Source organism: Dermacentor andersoni, chromosome 1 (assembly GCF_023375885.2).
Source record: "Dermacentor andersoni chromosome 1, qqDerAnde1_hic_scaffold, whole genome shotgun sequence".
NCBI classification, from domain to species: domain Eukaryota; kingdom Metazoa; phylum Arthropoda; class Arachnida; order Ixodida; family Ixodidae; genus Dermacentor; species Dermacentor andersoni.
The window spans coordinates 56,984,295-57,004,340 of NC_092814.1; the positions used below are offsets into that span (position 1 = coordinate 56,984,295).

The 20,046-nt window shown below is 47.9% G+C and overlaps 2 protein-coding genes across 3 annotated transcripts in view; one reads left to right on the top strand and one right to left on the bottom strand.

Annotated features, from left to right (window-relative positions):
• Nucleotides 1–20,046, bottom strand: part of LOC126543806 (uncharacterized) — a 76,868-nt gene that overhangs the window by 24,243 nt on the left and 32,579 nt on the right. The gene's annotated exons all lie outside the window — the stretch shown is intronic.
• Nucleotides 8,007–11,554, top strand: LOC126543803 (uncharacterized). The gene is made up of 2 exons (XM_050190929.2): nucleotides 8,007–8,115; nucleotides 10,768–11,554. Exon 2 carries the CDS (start codon nucleotides 10,768–10,770, stop codon nucleotides 11,188–11,190), a length of 423 nt encoding a protein of 140 aa, XP_050046886.1. The 5' UTR covers nucleotides 8,007–8,115; the 3' UTR covers nucleotides 11,191–11,554.

Below are 20,046 nucleotides of genomic sequence, written 5' to 3' on the forward strand. Positions count from 1 at the left end.
TTTCGTGCTATGAATGGTGCTATGTTTGGCGTTTACAGCAAGAATAACCATCACTGATGAGCGTCCGACACGCCGGTGTCGTGTCATCGCACAAAAAAAAAAAAAAAAACGTGTGTTAGAAGTGGACGTCGTCCTTGAAACGCATTCGAATGCCAGCGTTTCGTAATTATGTGCAAATGCGTCGTCCACAACTGCGCGAATGACGACTTTTGTGGCCCACCCAGACGAACTGGCAGAGGCAAATCTCGTGGGCGAAGAAATTGCACCATGCCGAGTTCCGGTCGACTTCGGCAAAGCAGTCCGCGCTGCTCCACAGGATTGATATTGGCTCGAGATTTGCTCGCGATCTGCCCAGTGAAAAACGCGGCGCCCATGCTCCCTACCTGCCATTCAAACGGGTTGCACAAAAAAAAAAAGGGAAATGTTGCGCCGGAAGTGCTTCAAATCTGCCACGGGAATTCTCCATAACCGAACAGGGATGCTGCCTTTGCGGGAGGGAAGCGAATTCACGAATTTGTATTCGCGACCTTGTACTCTCATACACCGTGGTAGGTGCAGGTCTAGTAAGGAGTCATGCTCTTTATTTATTTATTAACATACCTCACAGGCTCCAACTGGAGCATAGCGTGAAGGGGGTAAGAAAAACAACACATAGCGAAAACAGGAGAACGTAACTAACAACAAATCAAACAACTGAAAAAAAAAAAAGACGCCGTTTGACAGCGAGCAAACCAGGAACAACACCACTACTCTGGGCGATCAGAAACGCGCATGGCTCATTGAAACTCTTGGCAATAAAATGCAAACGTATGTATACATATTTATTTATTTATTTAACAATAATGTCAACCCTCTTGCGAGAGTCCTTACAGAGAGGGTTATGAATAAATATAAAAGAAAACATGTGGAATAATCACAAACACAGAATACATCGGAATCAAGCGGCGCACTCGCACAGATAGTCATCCAGAGTTTGTTTGAATTGAGACGGATCAGTATGTCCCACAACACACATCGGTAACTTGTTCCACATTTCAATTACGTTGGGGAAGAAGGAGTACCTGAACGTATCAGTGTGAGCGGTATAAGCTTGGATAGATCGATTATGGTTAGTTCTGGAGCTCCGTTTGCCAGGTGCCAGTATGCACGTTTCCTTCCTAATTAGTTATTTGGCCTTGGAGTATTTGGAATAATAATTTCAATCGATTTTTCTCTCTACGCGTTTCTAGCAGGTCCAGTTTAGAAAAACGGAGCATTTCTGTGACTGAATCAGTCCTTCGATATAGGGAGCATATAAAGTGCACCGCATACCTCTGAATAAGTTTCGTGAGGGCTCCATACCTCTGACGCGTACTCAAGAAGTGGCCTTACAAAAGTTTTGTAAGCGGTTAGTCTTACATCGCATGCAGCACCCTCCAATTTTTTTCGCAGGAAAAATAACCTCCCGTATGCCTTTGAACAAATATTATCTATATGTATGCTCCACGATAAGTTTTCTGTTATCGTTATTCCCAGGTATTTAAACTGACTAGTATTTATCAAACACATGTCACCAACAGTATATGGAAACAAAAGACGGCCCCTTTTTTTGGTGGTGATATGTGTATATGTTGATTTAGAATAATTTGTTTCCATACTTCATTTCTTGCACCATCCGCTTAACGCCTTTGGACAGTTACTAAGTTTAAGTTGGTCTGCCGTGTTTCGTACTGTAGAATAAAATAAACAGTCATCCGCGAACAGTTTAAGATGTACATCTGGTTCCATCACAGCAGAAATGTCATTAATGTACACCAAACATAAAAGCGGTCCCAGGACAGATCCCTGCGGGACACCTGAGAGTACTGTCAGTGAGCCGCAGACAGGACCATCCATTCTCACCACCTGGTTCCGATTCGTTAAGTATGCTTCAATCCATGTTATTATATGGCATTAAGGGCCGGTTGTTTCCAGTTTGTCAATTAGCTTTTAGTGTGGCACCTTGTCGAAAGCCTTGGCAAAAGCTATGGCGATTACGTCAATCTGCTCCCTGGCATCAACCGACATTGCGAAATCGTGAATTGTCTCTACGAGTTGTGTGGTAGCGGAAAGGCCTGTTCTGAATACATGCTGGTATGGGTAAAGTAAATAATTATTTTCTAAATGACGAATGATATGCTTAGCTATTATGTGTTCCAAAATTTTACGAGAAATAGATGCAATCATGCAATAAAGGTGAGGCGTGCAGACAGGACACAAGAGAAGAGGACAGCACGAACAGAAGAGAAGTGGACGTGTTGTCCACTTCTCTTCTGTTCGTGTTGTCCACTTATCTTCTCTTGTGTCCTGTCTGCACGCCTCACCTTTTTTGCATAATGAATCCTTACCAACTAGCTCAGCTTTCTGTCGTTATAAAATGGATGTAAGAGATATAGGCCGGTAATTATTCAGTATTGTTCAATTGCCGCCTTTAAATGCCGGAATAACTATTGCACTGCGGCAATCTTGGGGTACAGTATGAGTTTGCAATGATGTTTGAAATATAAGTGTCAAGTAACGCGACGCCCATTCAGCATATCTTTGAAGAAACTGGGTCGGTGTATCATCTGGTCCGTACAATTTCTTGTATCTAAATTCAATAGCTGCTGAAATACGCCATCCTATGTAATTATGATGTCATTCATTTGGCTAGGCACTGTGCTTTTCGCACTAAAATCGACGTCATCATCGGTCGCGGTGAATACGGACTGAAAGAAATGATTAAAGTGTCTACAATATCGTTTTTATTTATCAGAACCTGATCTTCTTTCCTGATTTCCTGTACCTCTTCCTTCCTTCGCCGCCAAAACCTTTGCGGTGATGTTCTGAGGAAGCGGCTAAGCGTGTCATTGAAGAATTTTTTTTAGAATCCTGCAGGGCTTGCTTCAACTCAGCTCGAAGTCGCGAAACCTGAGTAGATTTACTTTTGCTTTTACGTAGCCTTTTTTATTTTTATTTTCATATGAATTATGTTCCCGGTTATCCAGGGGCGTCGGTGCTTTCTCTTCTTTACGCGTTTAGGGATATAGCTGTCCTCGCAGTGTTGTGCACTTACCTTAAAGTTCTGCCACAATATTAGATGCTATGACATGCTCTAGTAGCTTACATGTAATGCCTGTTAATAATATGGGTCGGTAATTACTTGCACTTATCGCCAGACTTAAAGATCGGAATGATTTTCCCGACTTTCCAGTCACATGGTAGTTTCCCTGTTGATACGGACTGCCCAATAATGCGTGAAAGGATGGGGGCTGCATATGTGACTACATGCTTCAAAATTTTATTATTACTACCATCAACGGCAGCTGAGATAGAGACATTTAGCTTCCTAATTAGAGATGAGATGCCGGAGGCATCAATCTTTATTGGCGTCATATACCTCTGGTTAACGTCTGCAATTGCGGGAATGGTGGAGTAATCCTCGCGTGTGAAGATCGAAGTAAAAAAATTATTGAAAGCAATTAAGGATTCTTTGGAAATGTTATGCTCTTGAACATTGGTCAAACCAGAGTCCTTCAAGCTATACAGGCTGTTTCAGCGAACACTTTCAATTTTATTTTTAAATTGCCTGTGGCGGATAACACAATCCTAGCCCATGAGCTGGTCTACTCGAAGAGGCGGACATTACTTGCGCAAAGAATTTAAATACATAATCGACTAATTAGCAACAATTTAGTTTATAACTAATTACCTCATGGCACATATTGCAATTTACAAATTCTAGCGACTGAGACTGCAAGGTATATCCACTTCAAAAGAATTGCGCGGATGACACCATTTACGAGATATGCACCGTCAAACTTGCGGTAATAATGTATTGTCGTTCCACTTACTTTCCCAACATAGCGTCCTTTCATGCATTGAAGCACAAAAGTAACAGGAACGCCAATGTATTTTTCCGCAAAGTTCGGGAAATAATATCTAGAAACTAGTGTTGTCCTCAGAATTCGTTTCAAGTGGATCCGCCTCATATGGCTTTAAGGAGCGCGTAACACCTTCCATGCTGCGGCGTGTGACTTGTCCTGAATACAAAATTGACAGTCACTTAAGTGTCCTTGCATGATCTGAATGCGAAAGCATTTTGACTTCTCTAATTAATTGGTTACGTCCGTGATACTTGACGTCATACATTGTCACGTGTCCTTCACAACTCTACCTTAATTCACAGTAATCCGCCTTGCTCTAATTTGTACCAACCTTATTCCACCTTAACCAACCGTCCTCGAATTTCTGTCAACCTTAATCCATCTTAATACATCTTGCTCTAATTTGCCCCAACCTTAATCCACTTTAATCAATCTTGATCCACTTTAATTCACCTTCACTCACTTTAATTGACCTTAGTTCACCTTACTCCTTAAGTCGCCTTACTCGAACTTAAGTCGCCTTACTCTAACGTCGCAGCTGGATGGTTGAGATGTGACGTACGCGATGACGCAAGCCCTATGCACACCTTTAGTCAGCCAGAACCGTGGTGCAGCTGTGGCGTCGGGGAAGCATTCTCGTTTCGCACAGAGGAGGCCCGAGATCGGTTCCCAAGTGTACCAAATTTTCGTTTCAAGGCCATTAATTTACTTTGTTCACAGGAACCTCTCTGAGAAGTTCGACGTCATTCCGAGAATTTTTTGACGCGTTTTTACTCTTTGCGCCGTCTGCCATTTTTGGTGCCATCGCTTCACCACGCCGGGTTTTCTCCCTTATGGGACATATAACGCTTTCGCATTAAAAAAAATGTCTGACAATGATACCGACATGATCTCCTTATGATCAACGCTTACACACGTGAGCTCGTCGATCGCGCTCACGGCCATGAGCAACAGCGTCGACTGTGGGGCCTCATGTTAGTTTTGAACCCACCAAGACGGTGGTCCGCAAACAATAAACAGTGGACACTTGCAAAAGTAAACCGACGTCCACCGCACCAGGCTCCAGGAAAGATAAGGGCCCAGAGCCAACGAATCCCATCTTCGTTGTACGATATCCCACCACGCGAACTGTGCTGGTGTCATGTGCGACTGGAGCCATTTGACGGATGTGTACACTGCCACGCTTTTCATTTCCTTTTTCTTTTCTTGCAATGGCCTTTTCGCGACGGCTCGTTTTTGTTTACCGTACCGTACTGGCTTCAGGTTACGCCGGATACGAAGGCAATGGCTAGACAAGCCTTGGGCCAGCAAGCCTCGTGCTGCAGGCGTACACCACCGTATCAGAAACTCGGTACAGTTTGCCGAAACAGCGTTAAAGCAAATACCACGATGGAACAACGATAGCACGGCCAGCGCTGCTTCTTAGTTAACGCACTAGCAACAATGCAGCTCAAAAGTCAACAAGTCTTGATCAAACGCACACGAGTTGTCACCTGACATTGCAGAGGAGCGGTTTTGACGCGCCATCGCACTATAAGAATAGAAATGTCATTTATTTTCTCGCTCTAGAGCTTTACAACTCTTTGAGGGCGAAATGCGAAAGGAAAAACCGTGTACTTAGATTTAGGTTCACGTTCAAGAACCCCAGGTGGTCCAAATTTCTGGAGTCGCCCCCTACGGCGTGCTGCATAATCAGATCGTGGTTTTTCCACGTAAAATCCCATAATTTAATTTTTTTTATTTAGCTGTGCAACTCATGTAGTCCTGTCGAAGCCTCAAGGTCGGCCCGACGACATTCCTTGTCACGTGCACTGCGGACTGTGTACTGTTCGAAAAGGCTGTACTTTGTATTGAATTACCGCAAATTATGTAAAGTGCTCGTTTCACACGTCGTTTCCTGACTGGTTCATTTCGATCGAGTTGATGTCTTACTCGTCGGGGACAGAGGCAATGACAGCCCTTATGGTTGTTGTGGCGAACACGCAAAACCCAAGTTGTTCAACGCACTGTCGAGCCATATCTGAGACGGGACGTGGCCCACTTCCGCACCATACCCGGCTAGTCGTCTGTGCGGCGCAGAAAATGCAATTTTGTGCGACTCTATTTGTTGCTTGGGGCCTAAAACTTGAAAGGATATTGTTGCAAACTGCGTGACAGATTGTGCGCACAAGCACAAAGCAAATCACGCCGTTGGAGAGAAAATGACGATCTAAAGAAAATTACAAATCAAAGATACCACCATGACGACGTGTGTGGTTACGAACCGACGCCGCTCAAAGAGAGGATGCGCAGTCTGGTGAGCTGGCTCGAATACTAATCGCCCGACTGATACCGACCGCCTTATCTTTCTTGTAGTAAAGTCTGGTCATCTGCCATGTTTAGAGGATGCTTGAGATAAGTTTTGTTGTTGAAAATGTCTGTAGTAAAGATCGCGGAAACAAAGCTTTTCAGGAAACAAAATAGTTGCATTTTCTAACCCAGACACATTGTTAAAGGCGGTGTGAAGAAACTCCAGCTGATAAAGTGTCGATCAAGTGCTCGAGGACCCCATTTGCCGACCCAGAAAGGCAGGAACAAAACAAAATGCTGATAAGTGTGACCCCTGGACCAGGAGTTTCTAAGCCTTTTATGGGATATGGCTATAAGCCTGAAAAGGTACGCATGTTCATTAGTGCCTGAGCGTTCGAAAAGACAGGTCGCGTGAGTAATGAATGCTCCAATGGAATAACCATCTTTTGTATCTCAAGGCCCGCGTTGTGACCGCACACCGTACAATACAATAGCTCAGAACCTGCCCATTTGGTAGGCGGACCGGGTGGACAGATGAAATTAGTCCTGGGTTATGTCAAGCAATTAGTTACGTTTATGCTAATTCATAATGTCATACTGTATCTACAACCAGCGACCACTCAAGCGTGCTCGCATTTACGCGGCGTACAAATTGCACGTGCTGACTCCTGTTTCGATGGCGGAAGTTGTCTTTTCATAGAACGCGCGCGTGCCTTAAAGTACCTGACATATCAAGCACACAAAGAGTATTGTATGCTGCCTGTCAAGAGCGACCTGCTAATTTTAACCATCGGTTACAACACAAACAGGTTGCCGTTCGTCGAGGCCAGTTGTACCGCTACGACACCGCCGCTATACCTACAGCGCCTCAGTGGCTGCGGCATGCTCCTGCAGTCTATGGAGAGCGAGCTCGCGGTGCATCGAACCCAGTCCGCCGCAGCCACATTCTGAAAGAAGGGCGGAATACGAAAACGCCGTTGAATTTCAATTTCGGTACACTATGGAAACATTCATATGGCCAGACCCGATCCTGAGACCACCACAACGGCGTCTCTCATAGCCCGCAAATCAGCTTTAGAAAGTTGAATTACAAAAGTTATAACAATCCGCTATGAAGTTTCAATAATACGGCGCGTTATTGAGTGGAGGTGTATAGAAATGCCTTCGAGGGCTGCTGGGAACCCATTACAATCACTTCGCAAGCAGTTAGCTTGAATCACTCCGCGGCATATCGTTACGCGATCAGTTGTGCAAATGTCTCAGCACCTCTTCCTTCGGACGCAATTTCGTCAGCCTGCCATATCTTCAGCCCTCAGACGGAAGGCCATGAGCTGTCTGCAGTGAGGAGGCAGGCTGGCATCTAGCAATGAGGTCAGACATCGAGTTATGACCCGGTTTTATCACATTAAGTCTTCCGACAAATTTGCTCGAATTGTGTTCTCACTGTTCCTCTCGGAGTAGTCGCTCCTTGAATGCTAGCAACTTGGCATAAAAGCGCTGCCCCGCTTTTGGATGTTCGCGACGTGCAGTCGTATCAACATTGATACGCGACGCTTGTTTCCTCGTTAGCGATGCCAGAGACGCGGCACGTCGCCGGCTGGCGCTCGAAGCGTAGATTGTTCTCGCAAGGGTTGCCGGCGCGGTCCGGTCCCGCGTGAAGATTTCCGCAGCTATCTCCTTCGGCGCTGCGAAGAGGGAGGGCGCCCTTTAAGGCAACCTCCCTTGCCGCCCTTACGGGGTCTAGTTGGAACTGGCGTGCTATCACCGGCTCGCTCTGGTGCGCCCTGCACCATGCGCTCGCCGCGCCCCGGCCGCCGCCGCGTATATAGCCCGGCGGCCGGCGCCACGAGGCAGACGCACGCTGGGAGACCGACACTCGCGCACGCATGCTCCCATTTTGCAACCACCGCCGGTGACGAAGGGCCCCGCCGCCACCTCCGAGGTCAGTGGCTACTCTCTCGTTGTGCATTTAACAGGGAAAATAGACTTGTTCGAAATAAGTTCGTAACTTATGCCGAAGAAAGACGGAGAGGCAGAGTGCTGGCCGTCTTTCTCTCCGTCTTTGTGTTCGTCCCGTGGCGCGTCGGCCATAAGCTGCTGGAACTTGTGTCGTCACGTGCTAAAATTATGATCGCTAGTTTGTAACGAGCGCATACGTTCTGACACAGGATTTTTTTACGGTATGCAGCGGATCAATGCTGTTGGGCTTCCACCTTTCCATTCGTTTCACCTTTTTTCACCATTCGTTGCACCTTTCGATTCGTTTCAAATCGCTACCGTAGAAAATATTATTACACGTATATTTGTTCTCTCTCAGTAGCACTTCTGCGGCTTGACAGTGCGATCATGCACACACGTGCATTGAAAACTTGTTGCACTGCTCTTTGTTAGCACACAACGACTCGCGATTTACGTGGTCATGTTTGGCCACAGCGAGTACATGCAACCCGGTCTGGCGTCGTATTGATCTTGCTTAACAAGCACAGGTTAATAATCGCACGGTTCTATTTTGCTTATGCGACTTTGTAACACTGAACTCTGTCATACGAAGCCCCGCCGCGGTGGCTTAGCGGCTATGGTGTTGCGCTGCTAAGCACGAGGTCGCGGGATCGAATCCCGCCCGCGGCGGCCGCATTTCGGTGGAGGCGAAATGCAAGAACATTCGTGTGCTGTGCACTGTGGGCACATTGAAGATCCCCTGATGGTCTAAATTAATCCAGAGTCCCCCACTACGGGCGTGCTTCATAATCGAACCGTGGTTTCGGCACGTTAAACCCCGGAATTCAATTCAAGCTGGGCAGCTTTGCTGGATAAGGCGAATCGGCTGATGCGACATAAGGTGACCGCGTTTCACCTTCTGTGCGAAGTGCTCGCGAATGCCCTCGTGTTGGCATCTATTGTTTATGTGGTCTTTGTCCATGTCGACACAAAGTACCCAGTGAGAAATCATTCGCAAGTGCGTGGGCAACAAACCTATTTTTTCCCCCTTGCGAATTCCGAATATTTCAAAGTGATCAAATTAGATAATTATTACGACCAACCGTTTATCTGCGCAAACCGATACGGAGACATTCCTTGAACACATGACAAATGTTTGTTCGCTGTCGACTCGTGTATCGAAAATCTTTGCTAGCCCATCGAAAGGTTCAAATCCAGCACATACGCCCGAATTTTCGCGTCATGTATACTTGCGGCTATTGCCGCTTGGTGTTTTCTTTTTCTATTTTTCTTTCGTTTCGTAACTGCGTTCCCCATGGTGCATATCACAAAAGACCCAGACAACACATTTTTACGTCGTAACCATTCACTTGTCCTATAAAAATGAGCGACGAGCATTTTATAGACGATAGTTGGTGTCCGTTCTACAAAAAGTATAACCGAACCATTGTTCCCTATGAGGTGTGCGGCCTCGCACTGTTTTTGGAGCGCCGCGCTGACGATGGCAGCACGTCCTAACCTCTTACCTATGTTACCCTGATGGTCTACGTATAAGAAAGCACAATTAATTAAATTGGGTTAATAATGAACCACGGTTTCGATTTATATGGCTACCGCTAGTGCGCTATAAGAGCGCATCCGCGCTGCCCTAAAGGTCACTACTTCTGTCAACTGCAGTCTAATGCTTCGACGTCTTTTGGCATTACGCTGTTAAGCACGAGGTCGCGGGATCGAATCCCGGCAGCGGCGGCCGCATTTCGATGGAGGCGAAATGCGAAAACGCTCGTGTACCATGCATATAGGATGCACGTTGAAGAACCCCGGGTGGTCGAAATTAATCCGGAGTCCCCCGCTACGGCGTCCCTTATAATCATACTTTGGTTTTGGCACGAGAAAAGCCCCTGAAATTATAAATGTTCCGACTTTTAAGGCTTGCAAAGATGAAAACTCCCTTTGTAGCATGTTATTCTGAAAAATTGGATAAAGCAGTTGGGTAACATATCTTCGCCTTAACCCCCTTTCGCACCGACGTAAAGTGAGCTGGTGCATTCAACACAGTAATACCACGAAGTTTCGCGGGCTGTTGATGGAAAGCGCATGGTTAATATACACACAAGACTAGCAAAACAGGACAAGACCTGCCTGAACCCCACTCTCATATCTAATTTGCTTCTCTTGTGCGCATCTTCCCTCTTCCGCTGCGCTTTTTGTTGCCTTCAATGCATCTACTGAGGAATCCTTAAATATTGTTCTCAAGCGGAACTAGCGGCTTGTATCTTTTGATGAAATTGTGACAATAAAAAGAGAAAAGCTGCTGCTATCATGAGCTGTTCCTGAAAACTTGGTGCTTGGTCGCGATAACAATCGTTAGGCGATTCGCTAACAGGTGCCTCGAGGACCATCACGGTCATGTGATCCCCCCCCCCCCCCCCTTCTGGCGTTGTGCTTGTTTTTCTTGCCTTTGCCTTCAAAGCCTGCGTGACGAGGCAAACAGTACAGAGCGACGCATTTGCTATAAGTACGGCCCCCGGAAGCCGCGCCAGCGCACACACACGCCTCTCTGGCTGCTGCGGCGGCCAGCATGAAGAGGGGCTGCGCCTTTTTCGCGAGGCAGCCGACTGCAACTGAGTCCGGTCGTTTCGTTGCCTCCTTCCAGATGCCGTTCCTCATGGCGAGTCAGAAGAGTGAGGCCGCCGTGTCCACCTGGGCCGTGCTGGGCGCCGGCGTCCTGACCACCCTGGCTGTGATGGGCACCTATCTGACGGTGGCGGTGCACCCCGCCTTCCTGCCGCTGCTCATCTTGCCGCTGTTCGGCCTTTGCCACGTGCTCGTCTACCCGAAGCGGGCCAAGAGCGGCTTCATCGGGCCACCAGTCATCCGCTACGCCATGCCCGAGGAGTTCCGCTGCACCGTACTGGTGTCCAAGCCGCAGCCCAACTACAAAAGCATCCCGGTGGAGAAGAGCGTGCGGCCACAGCCCGCACCTGTCCACGTGCGGCCGACGACCAACTGCGCGGCCTACTGCGCGCCCATTGTGCCGGCCTTCCAGGCGCCGCCGCCAGTCATCGCCGTCATGTAGTGCGCCAGGTGACACGCTGGTCCGTGAATTTGGCGACTCTTTAGGTGCGCTGTTGCCGCGAACTGAACTACTCGCCAGTAGAATGACGCAATCTCTTAGTGGTGCAGCCGAACTTCCAGCGCCAAGGGGGCGCGCCTCGGTGCTTGCGTGGTGCGTGGCGGCCGAGTCTGTCGCCCCAGGTGAACTCCAGTTGCCGTACCCTGCGTGGCGCCGACACGCACGTACTCCTGCCCATGTTTCTCGGGAGGCACACCGTTTGCTATGCTGTGATCCATGTCATACCATCGTTCTGTATAAAGCCTACACCCTGTAAATACCTATTTATGATGTAAATAAAGCCACTCCGAGACATCCTGTACCTATAGCTACGTTTTCGTGAATTCCTCTCGGTGAGCACACAACTCAGCTCCATTTCTGCCTAATATTCTGCAGTTAGAATCGTTCTGGTACTGCCCTCGAGGTCACCCGGTCAAGGGCTGGCACCGGTACTTTTTCGCAAGCTTTCCCCATCGACAGCTCTCGCTACAACCATAGCCGACGGCGCTTTCTGTTCATTGGCTTTACAAAACTGGGCTCCGTAAGGTTACTAACAAAGTGCAAGCAACCTTTCTTGGCCTCCCTTTCCCTCCAAAATGAAAGCGTGCTGACATGTGCACTGTTGCAGCGATAACTTTACAAACATGTGCGCCGGCGCGGTTGTCTACTGCAGACGCCGTGCACACTGGTCAACGTATACGTTCACCGTACATATGCGAGATGAAGGACGAGTGCATATCTGTGCGTGTCGGCATTCATCACACAGGGCAAGCATGGGCCCCAGGCTGCCGGAAGATGTTCTCCAGCGAAGCTGTTATGGGCTACTTTCCCACTATCCAGAAGAATAATATCCAGAAGACAGTGCAATGCCGGGCCTACCGGCGGCGGAGGTGAAGGAGGCCTTAAGTACTACCCATACGTGGGCCGATTCCGAAGATAGTGGAATGCCGGGCTGACCCGCGGCGGAGGTACAGTTCTCCACTGAGGGGCCCAAATAGCTTCGCTGGTCATCCTTTTTCGCAGAGTGGAAGGGCACTGCATTTTTTTCTCGTTTGTTTCGTTCCACTGAAAAACGTTGCGTTCCGGTTCTGCCCCTGTGCGAGGAACAAAAAATGATCCACACCTGTTCATAATGGTTTCGCTTCGCATGCAAAAATTTTCAAAGCAAGATAAGGTCGATAACATAGTATTTATATTTTTCTCATTACGTGACATGAATTCTGAGATGATGCTCAATGCCACGAGTCAAGGCACTGAGCATGATCCCAGAAGCAGCACATGATCGAGTGTACTCTCCGAAATGCGAGGCCGCTGTTCCGATAAAACGAACTTAAGCGAACATAAACGTACGATGAAAATTCCATTACAAAACGTTGTGCCCGTAGAAAACGAAACGATACGCTCTTCATGCGCAAGCCCTGGCTTTTGCTACGATGCCAATCTGCTATGCACCGAGCGGCAGGTTCAGATTATTGTGGAGCGCTCGACCAGTCATCGCTCGCACGGTTCCTGGCCGAGATACGTGCGTATGCATACCGCTGAGATACATGCCAATTTTGAGGTTGCCTGACGTCGGTTGTTTCGGATTGAATCGAAAACCGAAATTGAATGGATTGAATCGAAAACCTATCACAAATATTTCTATTTCACTCCGAAACAAAATAATAACGTTTCGGTTACGTTTCCGTTCCGGTAAGAAATATCGTTATTTTTCGTTTTTGTTTTCGTTCCGTTCCAACACACTGAGCGTGGCAATATCAGTTAAACTAAAACGCTGAAACATTTCAGTAGGTGCGAAATGCAAAAGCGCTTGTGTAACGTGCCTTGAGAGCACATAAAGGGCGAACCCCCAGTGTTCAAAATTAATCTAGAGGTCATAATCTATATGCAGAAACGACAATCTACGGAATTTATCATTCCATTTCAAGAACCTTTCATGATATAAGACAGTTAACAACTATTCAACTTTGAGTCTCGGAGCTTCAAAGCCGAGTTAGATACATCTGATAGTTGACAGACGATGTTCAACCACTGTTGGCCAAGTCTCCAGCTTGAAGATCTTCTCCAGCTTGAAGATCCGTTAAAGATTCCCGGGTGGTCAAAATTAATCCGAAGTCCCCCACTACGACGTGCCTCATAATCAAATGGTGGTTTTTCAACATAAAACGCCAGAATTCAATTCAATTCAGAGAATACTGCGCGGGACGTCAAAAATGTACACGCAGGCGCAGACCATTTTGTGCTGTCGGTACATAATACATACACCTATTGACTTCTCGTTCGTGACCGTGTAAAACGTTTCAGCTGGATAGCTTCCAAGCTACGACGCAACCATGGCCGGTACTAATACATACCAAAGAAATATGCGATACTCGGCGGAATTTTCCTGGGCACAATCTTTTTAACCAATCGTTGCGCAGGCTAGTTATGCCTACCTGTTAGTTATTCCTTGAAGTTTTGAATCTATTAGCCCCATCTTTATGGAACAACACAGCAGAATCCACCACCGGCACTGCGGTTGGAATGTTGCGCTCACATTTTGCACTCGTACAGGTTAGTTACCTTGAAGCTTCATGTTACCGTAGCAACAATCCTTGTCTCATTGCGGTGTCGTGGCCCCCTGATATGTCCAACGGTATCAAGCGGTTTGCGCGTACAGCACTGTATATTTGGCGCCTGTTATTGCTAGGTGGATACATTGAAGGGAATCCGGGTCCAATGACGAAAGCGCAAGAAGAAAAACTTGACATGGTATTCAGTGCCGTACAACGCTTGGAAGCGAGTAATTCTAACTTGTTGGAATCAGTGAACAAAGTGTTACACATACACATTGGACTAAAAAATGATCTTGAATTACTAACTAAACGCGTACACGAAATTGAAGCTAAACTTGAGTCACTTTCCTCAGAGAGACCAATCTCAAGCCAGGACGTTAATCTAGCACAAATGCAAAATGAAATCCAGGATTTAGAATCAAAATTTGCATCAGGAGTGTCGCCTCAGTCTTGCAGCAGCAGCGAGCATGGTATATCGATAATGCACGACCAAATAGACGATTTGGAAAACCGCTCGAGCAGAGTTTCATCGCATTTTTATCGAACTTAGTCATCAGTTTGTAATCGATGAGTAAAAAAATGTAATAAAAGATGTAATCATTTTTGGTGATTTTAATTTCCCAGTTATAGCATGGTCCACCCAATCAACCTATAGCACACAGTTAGAGTCCCATGCGTTCCTCCAGTGTTGTCTCGATTTCAGTCTAACTCAGTTAATTTCAAGCCCGACACGATGTTATATCCGCACTGTTCTAATATTCTTGATTTGATTCTAACGAACAATCCAGGTATCTGTTCTGAAATAACTCATATTAGTGGTCTATCCGATCATGATGTTTGAACTGGTCGCTTCGTTCCTTCACCTATCAAAAGGCAAATTATGAGCAAGCAGATTAGGTGTTACAAAAGAGCTAACTTTGATCGTATTAACAATGAACTATCGCTTATTTCTGTCGACTTTCTGAGAGATTACTTGTCGCGGACAGTAGAAGAAAACTGGTTACTACTTAAAAATGCACTCACTAATCTCATAGATAAATACATCCCGATCATTTCCATAAAATCCGATAACACTGCTCCTTGGTTATCGCTGAACCTTCGTCGCCTAAATAACAAGAAAAAAAGATTATTCAGGCAAGCTGACAGAAATAGATAATCTGAATCCCGGCGTCGGTACAAAGCATGTGACAAAGAATACCAAAGTTTACTCAAAGCCACGCGCAGACAATTCTATAAACGGGTTCTGTCATCGATGTTAACAACTAACCCTCGGCACTTTTGGCGTGTCATTAATCCCAAGCATAATCCTGACATCGTCCTTACTGATCATGACGGCGCAGCGATAACTGACAGACACTGATTGTTTCCAACTACTGAACGAAACATTTTCACCGGTATTCACGCGCGAATGTTTAGAACTGTTAGCCACCATGACTCGCACTGATTCGTTTATGCCGGAAATAATAATTACCGATTCTGGAATTTATTCTCTCCTTACTAATCTTAAGATTTCATCTTCCGCTGATAATACTGACTTAAATAAAACAATTCTAAAAAATATAGCCCCAAGCATCTTCCCAATACTGTCCGCCTTATTTTCACAATCACTATCAACAGGCGTTATCCCTCACGATTGGAAGGTGGCTAAGGTAGTGCCATTCTTCAAGTCTGGGGATCGTTCTTCACCGCTTAACTATCGACCAATTTCTTTAACAAGTAACATTTGTAAATTAGTCGAACATATTATACACTCCCAGGTCATTAACTACCTTGAAGAACATAACCTCATATTTAAGCAACAGCACGGTTTTCGCAGAGGCTATTCATGTGACACTCAGCTCGCTGGCTTTATTCACGACATACATTCATCAATAGACACCGGAATTCAAGTAGATGCCGTATTCCTAGATTATTCAAAAGCATTCGACCGTGTCCCTCATCGTCGGCTTATTTACAAACTTACACAGCTGAACATTGACTCTACTGTTGTCACATGGATAAAGGACTTTCTTTCTAACAGGATTGTTACGTTTCGCCTACGACGCGCGGTATAACCGGCGCGGATGCAACGGACGCCGGGGCTTCGTTCAAAGCGGCGGACATTTTGGCCCGTTCAGCGCTGCCGCAACGCCTCCTGCCATCCGCGTCCAGGCATGTTTCAATGACACGTGTCTTCGTGTGTGCGTGTGCGTGCGTGTGTGTGCATGTTGGTGCCCACGCTTGTCAAAGCGCGGCAGCCGGGGAGAGGAGCTCCCCAACTGTGAAGCGAGGAGGTCTGACCGGCGCCGGCCCGGCGGATGCGTCACCTTCTAGTCTCAACGTGTCCGCGCGGCGCCGTCACGTGCGCCTCATCCCGAGCCGTTCCTTCTTGCCCTCGACTCCGAGAGTATAAAAGCAGCAGCCCACGGACGCCGAGAGAGGCTCCGATTTCTTCCGTCGAGTGACGTGCTCTCCCGTCTCTCCACTTCGGTCGACCTGACCGGCCGCTCTTTTGCGATGCTAGAATAAACAAGTTGTTCTGTTAGCAGTCGACTCATGCTTTGCCAGGACCTTTGGATGCTTCCAGTTGTGCCCCAGGCGGCCAGGCCAACGCTACCCTTGGGGCTTGCTACCCAGATGCAACAACTGGTGCCAGCGGTGAGATTGCAACAACTGTTTGCGAGCGGTCAGATCGCGACAACGGAGGCCAGCAGCGAAGATATGCGGTTGACTGTATGCTGAGCAGCACAACGACCATCCGGGAGCAGTGCAACGAGCCCTGTGTGATGACTGGTTGCCTGCAGCGGAACGACTGCGCTGAATTCTTGGCTGCGAGGTTTGGTGAGTGCGGGACTTTCTTCTTCTGAGTTTTGCCAGGCTTTTGTTAGTGTCAGAAACAGAGCCGGTAATTGTGGTTGTCGTTGCTGCCGGGTTAGTTTGCGGCAAAACAATAGTAGGCAGTAGAGAAAGCAGCATTCAGAGCAGCCATGGATTGGAAGTCGTTGCGCAAACCGAAATTGCTGGAGCTTGCAAGAGAGTTGGGTCTGGATGTCTCAGACAAACTCAGAAAACCAGAACTGCTAAGGGCTATTCTTGAGTTAGAAGCTGAGGATGACGAGCTGTCGGAATGCCTTGAGACCATTGAGGAGAGGGCAAAAAGACAGGAGCGCGAACTTAAAGAGCAAAAAGAGAAAGATGAGCGCGAACGTAAAGAACAGAAAGGGCGAGAGCAACAGGAAAAAGAGCGCGACCGTCAACACGCTTTGGAAATGAAGCGTCTCGAGGTAGAGATGGAACGCGCTCGTAATGGAAGTCAGGCACACGGTGCAGGAGAACGAGTATTGTTCAAAATGACTGACCTGATGCGGCCGTTTAAGCTTGGAAAGGACATTGGTTTGTTCCTGGTTAACTTTGAGCGAACGTGCGAGAAGCAGGGGTTCTCTCGGGAAACGTGGCCACAGCGCTTGCTCACTTTGTTACCCGGCGAGGCGGCCGACGTAGTCGCTCGCTTGAAGAGAGAGGAGGCCGAGGATTTCGACCAAGTGAAATCGAGTCTGCTAAAAAAGTACAGGCTGTCAGCGGAGGCGTTCCGTCGGAAGTTTCGGGAAAATGAGAAAGGCAGAAGTGAGTCATATACAGAGTTTGCCTACAAGCTTATGTCAAACATGCAAGAGTGGCTCAAAGAAGAGAAAGCTTTTGGTGACCACGAGAAAGTTCTGCAGTGTTTCGGGCTGGAACAGTATTATAGTCGGTTACCTGAGAACGTGCGGTACTGGGTCTTGGATAGGCCAGACGTTAGTACGGTGGCTAAAGCCGCCGAGCTAGCCGAGGAGTTTGTGACGCGTCGGGCTCGCGGAGCTAAGGACGGTCAAAAGGGTCAATTTGGCTCCAAGTTTGAGAGGCCGAAGTTCACACCCATGAGAGCAAGGAGGAACACACTTAGTGCGGATGCGAGTGAAAGCAGTCCGACCGAACGTAAGGAGACGGCGGCAGCCGGAGCCGAACGCAGAAAGCGGTTCGAGACGAGGCAAGTGCGCGTGTGTTATACGTGCCAGAAGCCGGGTCACTTTTCGGCGCAGTGTCCAGAAACAAAAACAAAAGTCGTGTTTTTGTCATTATGCAGCACTGACGAGAACATGAAGCTTCTCGAGCCTTACATGCGAGACCTCTTCGTGAACGGGAAAGAGTGCCGAGTGCTTCGCGATTCCGCAGCTACAATGGATGTAGTTCACCCCTCTTACGTAGAACCCGATATGTTCACGGGCGAGTGCGCATGGATCAAGCAAGCCGTGGAAGCTCATAGCGTGTGTCTGTCTGCCCGTAGCAAAAGTGCTTATTGAAGGACCTTTCGGAGCACTTGAGACGGAGGCCGCAGTGTCATCTATGCTGCCCCCCCAGTACCCGTACCTATTTTCGAACAGGTCCGATCACCTCCTGCGCGAGAAGGGGCTTTTGTATGGTGAGGCTAGCGTTCAGGCCTTAACCAGATCGAGAGTTCGGGAGCTCGCTGCAAAGGCGGTAGTTGCGGGGCCGACGTTGTCGAACAATGAGAAAGGGTCGGAGGCGCAGCAAGCTGATATTCAGAGCACGTCCGAACTGAATAAAATTGAGCCTGTAGCGTTGAAGGCACCAGATACTGGAGAGGAAATGCCCGACACGGGAAAGTTAGAAGAGCTATGTGCAGATTTGCTCATCGCGCCTACGTCAGATGGACTGAATAGGTTGCTAAAAGTCAGCCGGTCGGCTTTGATAGCCGAGCAAAAAAAGGATAGCAGCCTAGAAAACATGCGCTACAATGTCAAGGAAGGTATCGCCAAGAAAAATGCTCGTTTTGTGGAAAGAGGTGGGGTCCTGTACCGGAAGTATCTAGACCGCAGGGGAGTGGAGTTCGATCAGCTGATCGTGCCTCAGTGCTACCGTCAGGATCTGTTGCGCTTGTCGCATGGAGGTTCGTGGTCCGGACACCTAGGAGTTAAGACTAAGGACCGTCTCTTGCAAGAGTACTATTGGCCAGGGTGTTTTCGTGACGCAGAACACTTTGTGAGGACATGTGACACCTGTCAGCGGGTGGGCAAACCAGGGGACAAATCGAGGGCGCCGTTGAAGTTGGTACCTATCATTACGGAGCCTTTTAGACGGCTCGTTATTGATACAGTGGGACCTCTGCCGGTAACAACCACGGGGTACAGACACATTATGACTGTGATCTGCCCAGCGACAAAGTTCCCCGAAGCAGTGCCAATTAAAGAACTCAGCTCAGTTGAGATAGTCAATGCACTACTGTCCATATTTGCGCGAGTTGGTTTTCCTGCGGAAATCCAGTCAGATCAGAGCACAGTGTTTACTAGCGCTTTGACGACAGCCTTTCTCGAAAGGTGCGGGGTAAAGCTGTTACACAGCTCAGTGTACCACCCACAGTCGAATTCCGTTGAGAAGCTCCACTCCGTCATGAAGCGCGTGTTGAGAGCATTGTGTTTTGAACAACAAACTGACTGGGAGCTGTGTCTGCCTGGGTTGATATTTGCATTAAGGACCGCGCCGCATGCGACTACGGGGTTTTCGCCAGCTGAGCTGGTGTACGGTCGCTCGCTGCGGTCTCCGCTTCGCATGCTTCGAGACGGATCACTGCCCTCTCCAATGGCTGCAGACCATCTCTTCCACAAATGGCCGCCTCCTGCGCTGGAGCCTCGCTTTGCAACAATATTCCTTTGAGGTGCGTTACAAAAAGGGGAGTCTCAACGGTAACGCCGATGGCTTAAGTCGAGGCCCCTAACGTAGGAATCAGCCTCAAAGTTGTTTGTTACTGATGTTTTCTTCCTGAGGCAGGATTTTTAACATATTGCTTTTGTTTAGTGTTTCAAAGTGATGACGTGCTTTCTAGTGCAATTTTCCAATTTGTGGACGCGTTCTGAGTGCTGCTAGACTACTGTAAGGAACTAGGCAGTAGTATAGAAGGGAAAGAGCCTGGCAGGGCTTAGTGAGGGTTGTGTAGTGCTTGCTGACTGAGCGGTTGAGTTTCGGCGTAGTTCTAACGCTTGCTGGGAACGAGAACAAAAATGGCAACTCTCCCGAAGTCACTTTGCAGTGTACTGTGTGAACCTGAACGTGAGAACGAGGCCTTCTCTGTGCGCTGCGCTCAAGAAACGCCGAGGGACGACCGACTTCGGTTATGAGCATCATCGAGCGACATCCCTCCGGACAGCGGATGCAGTCCCCTGACCATCGGGATCTCCTTCTCCCGGCGGGGCGGTCTGTTACGTTTCGCCTACGACGCGCGGTATAGCCG

Bases quoted from the DNA above. Each gene is read 5' to 3' on its own strand.
- LOC126543803 (XM_050190929.2), top strand. From the start codon at position 10,768: ATGCCGTTCCTCATGGCGAGTCAGAAGAGTGAGGCCGCCGTGTCCACC.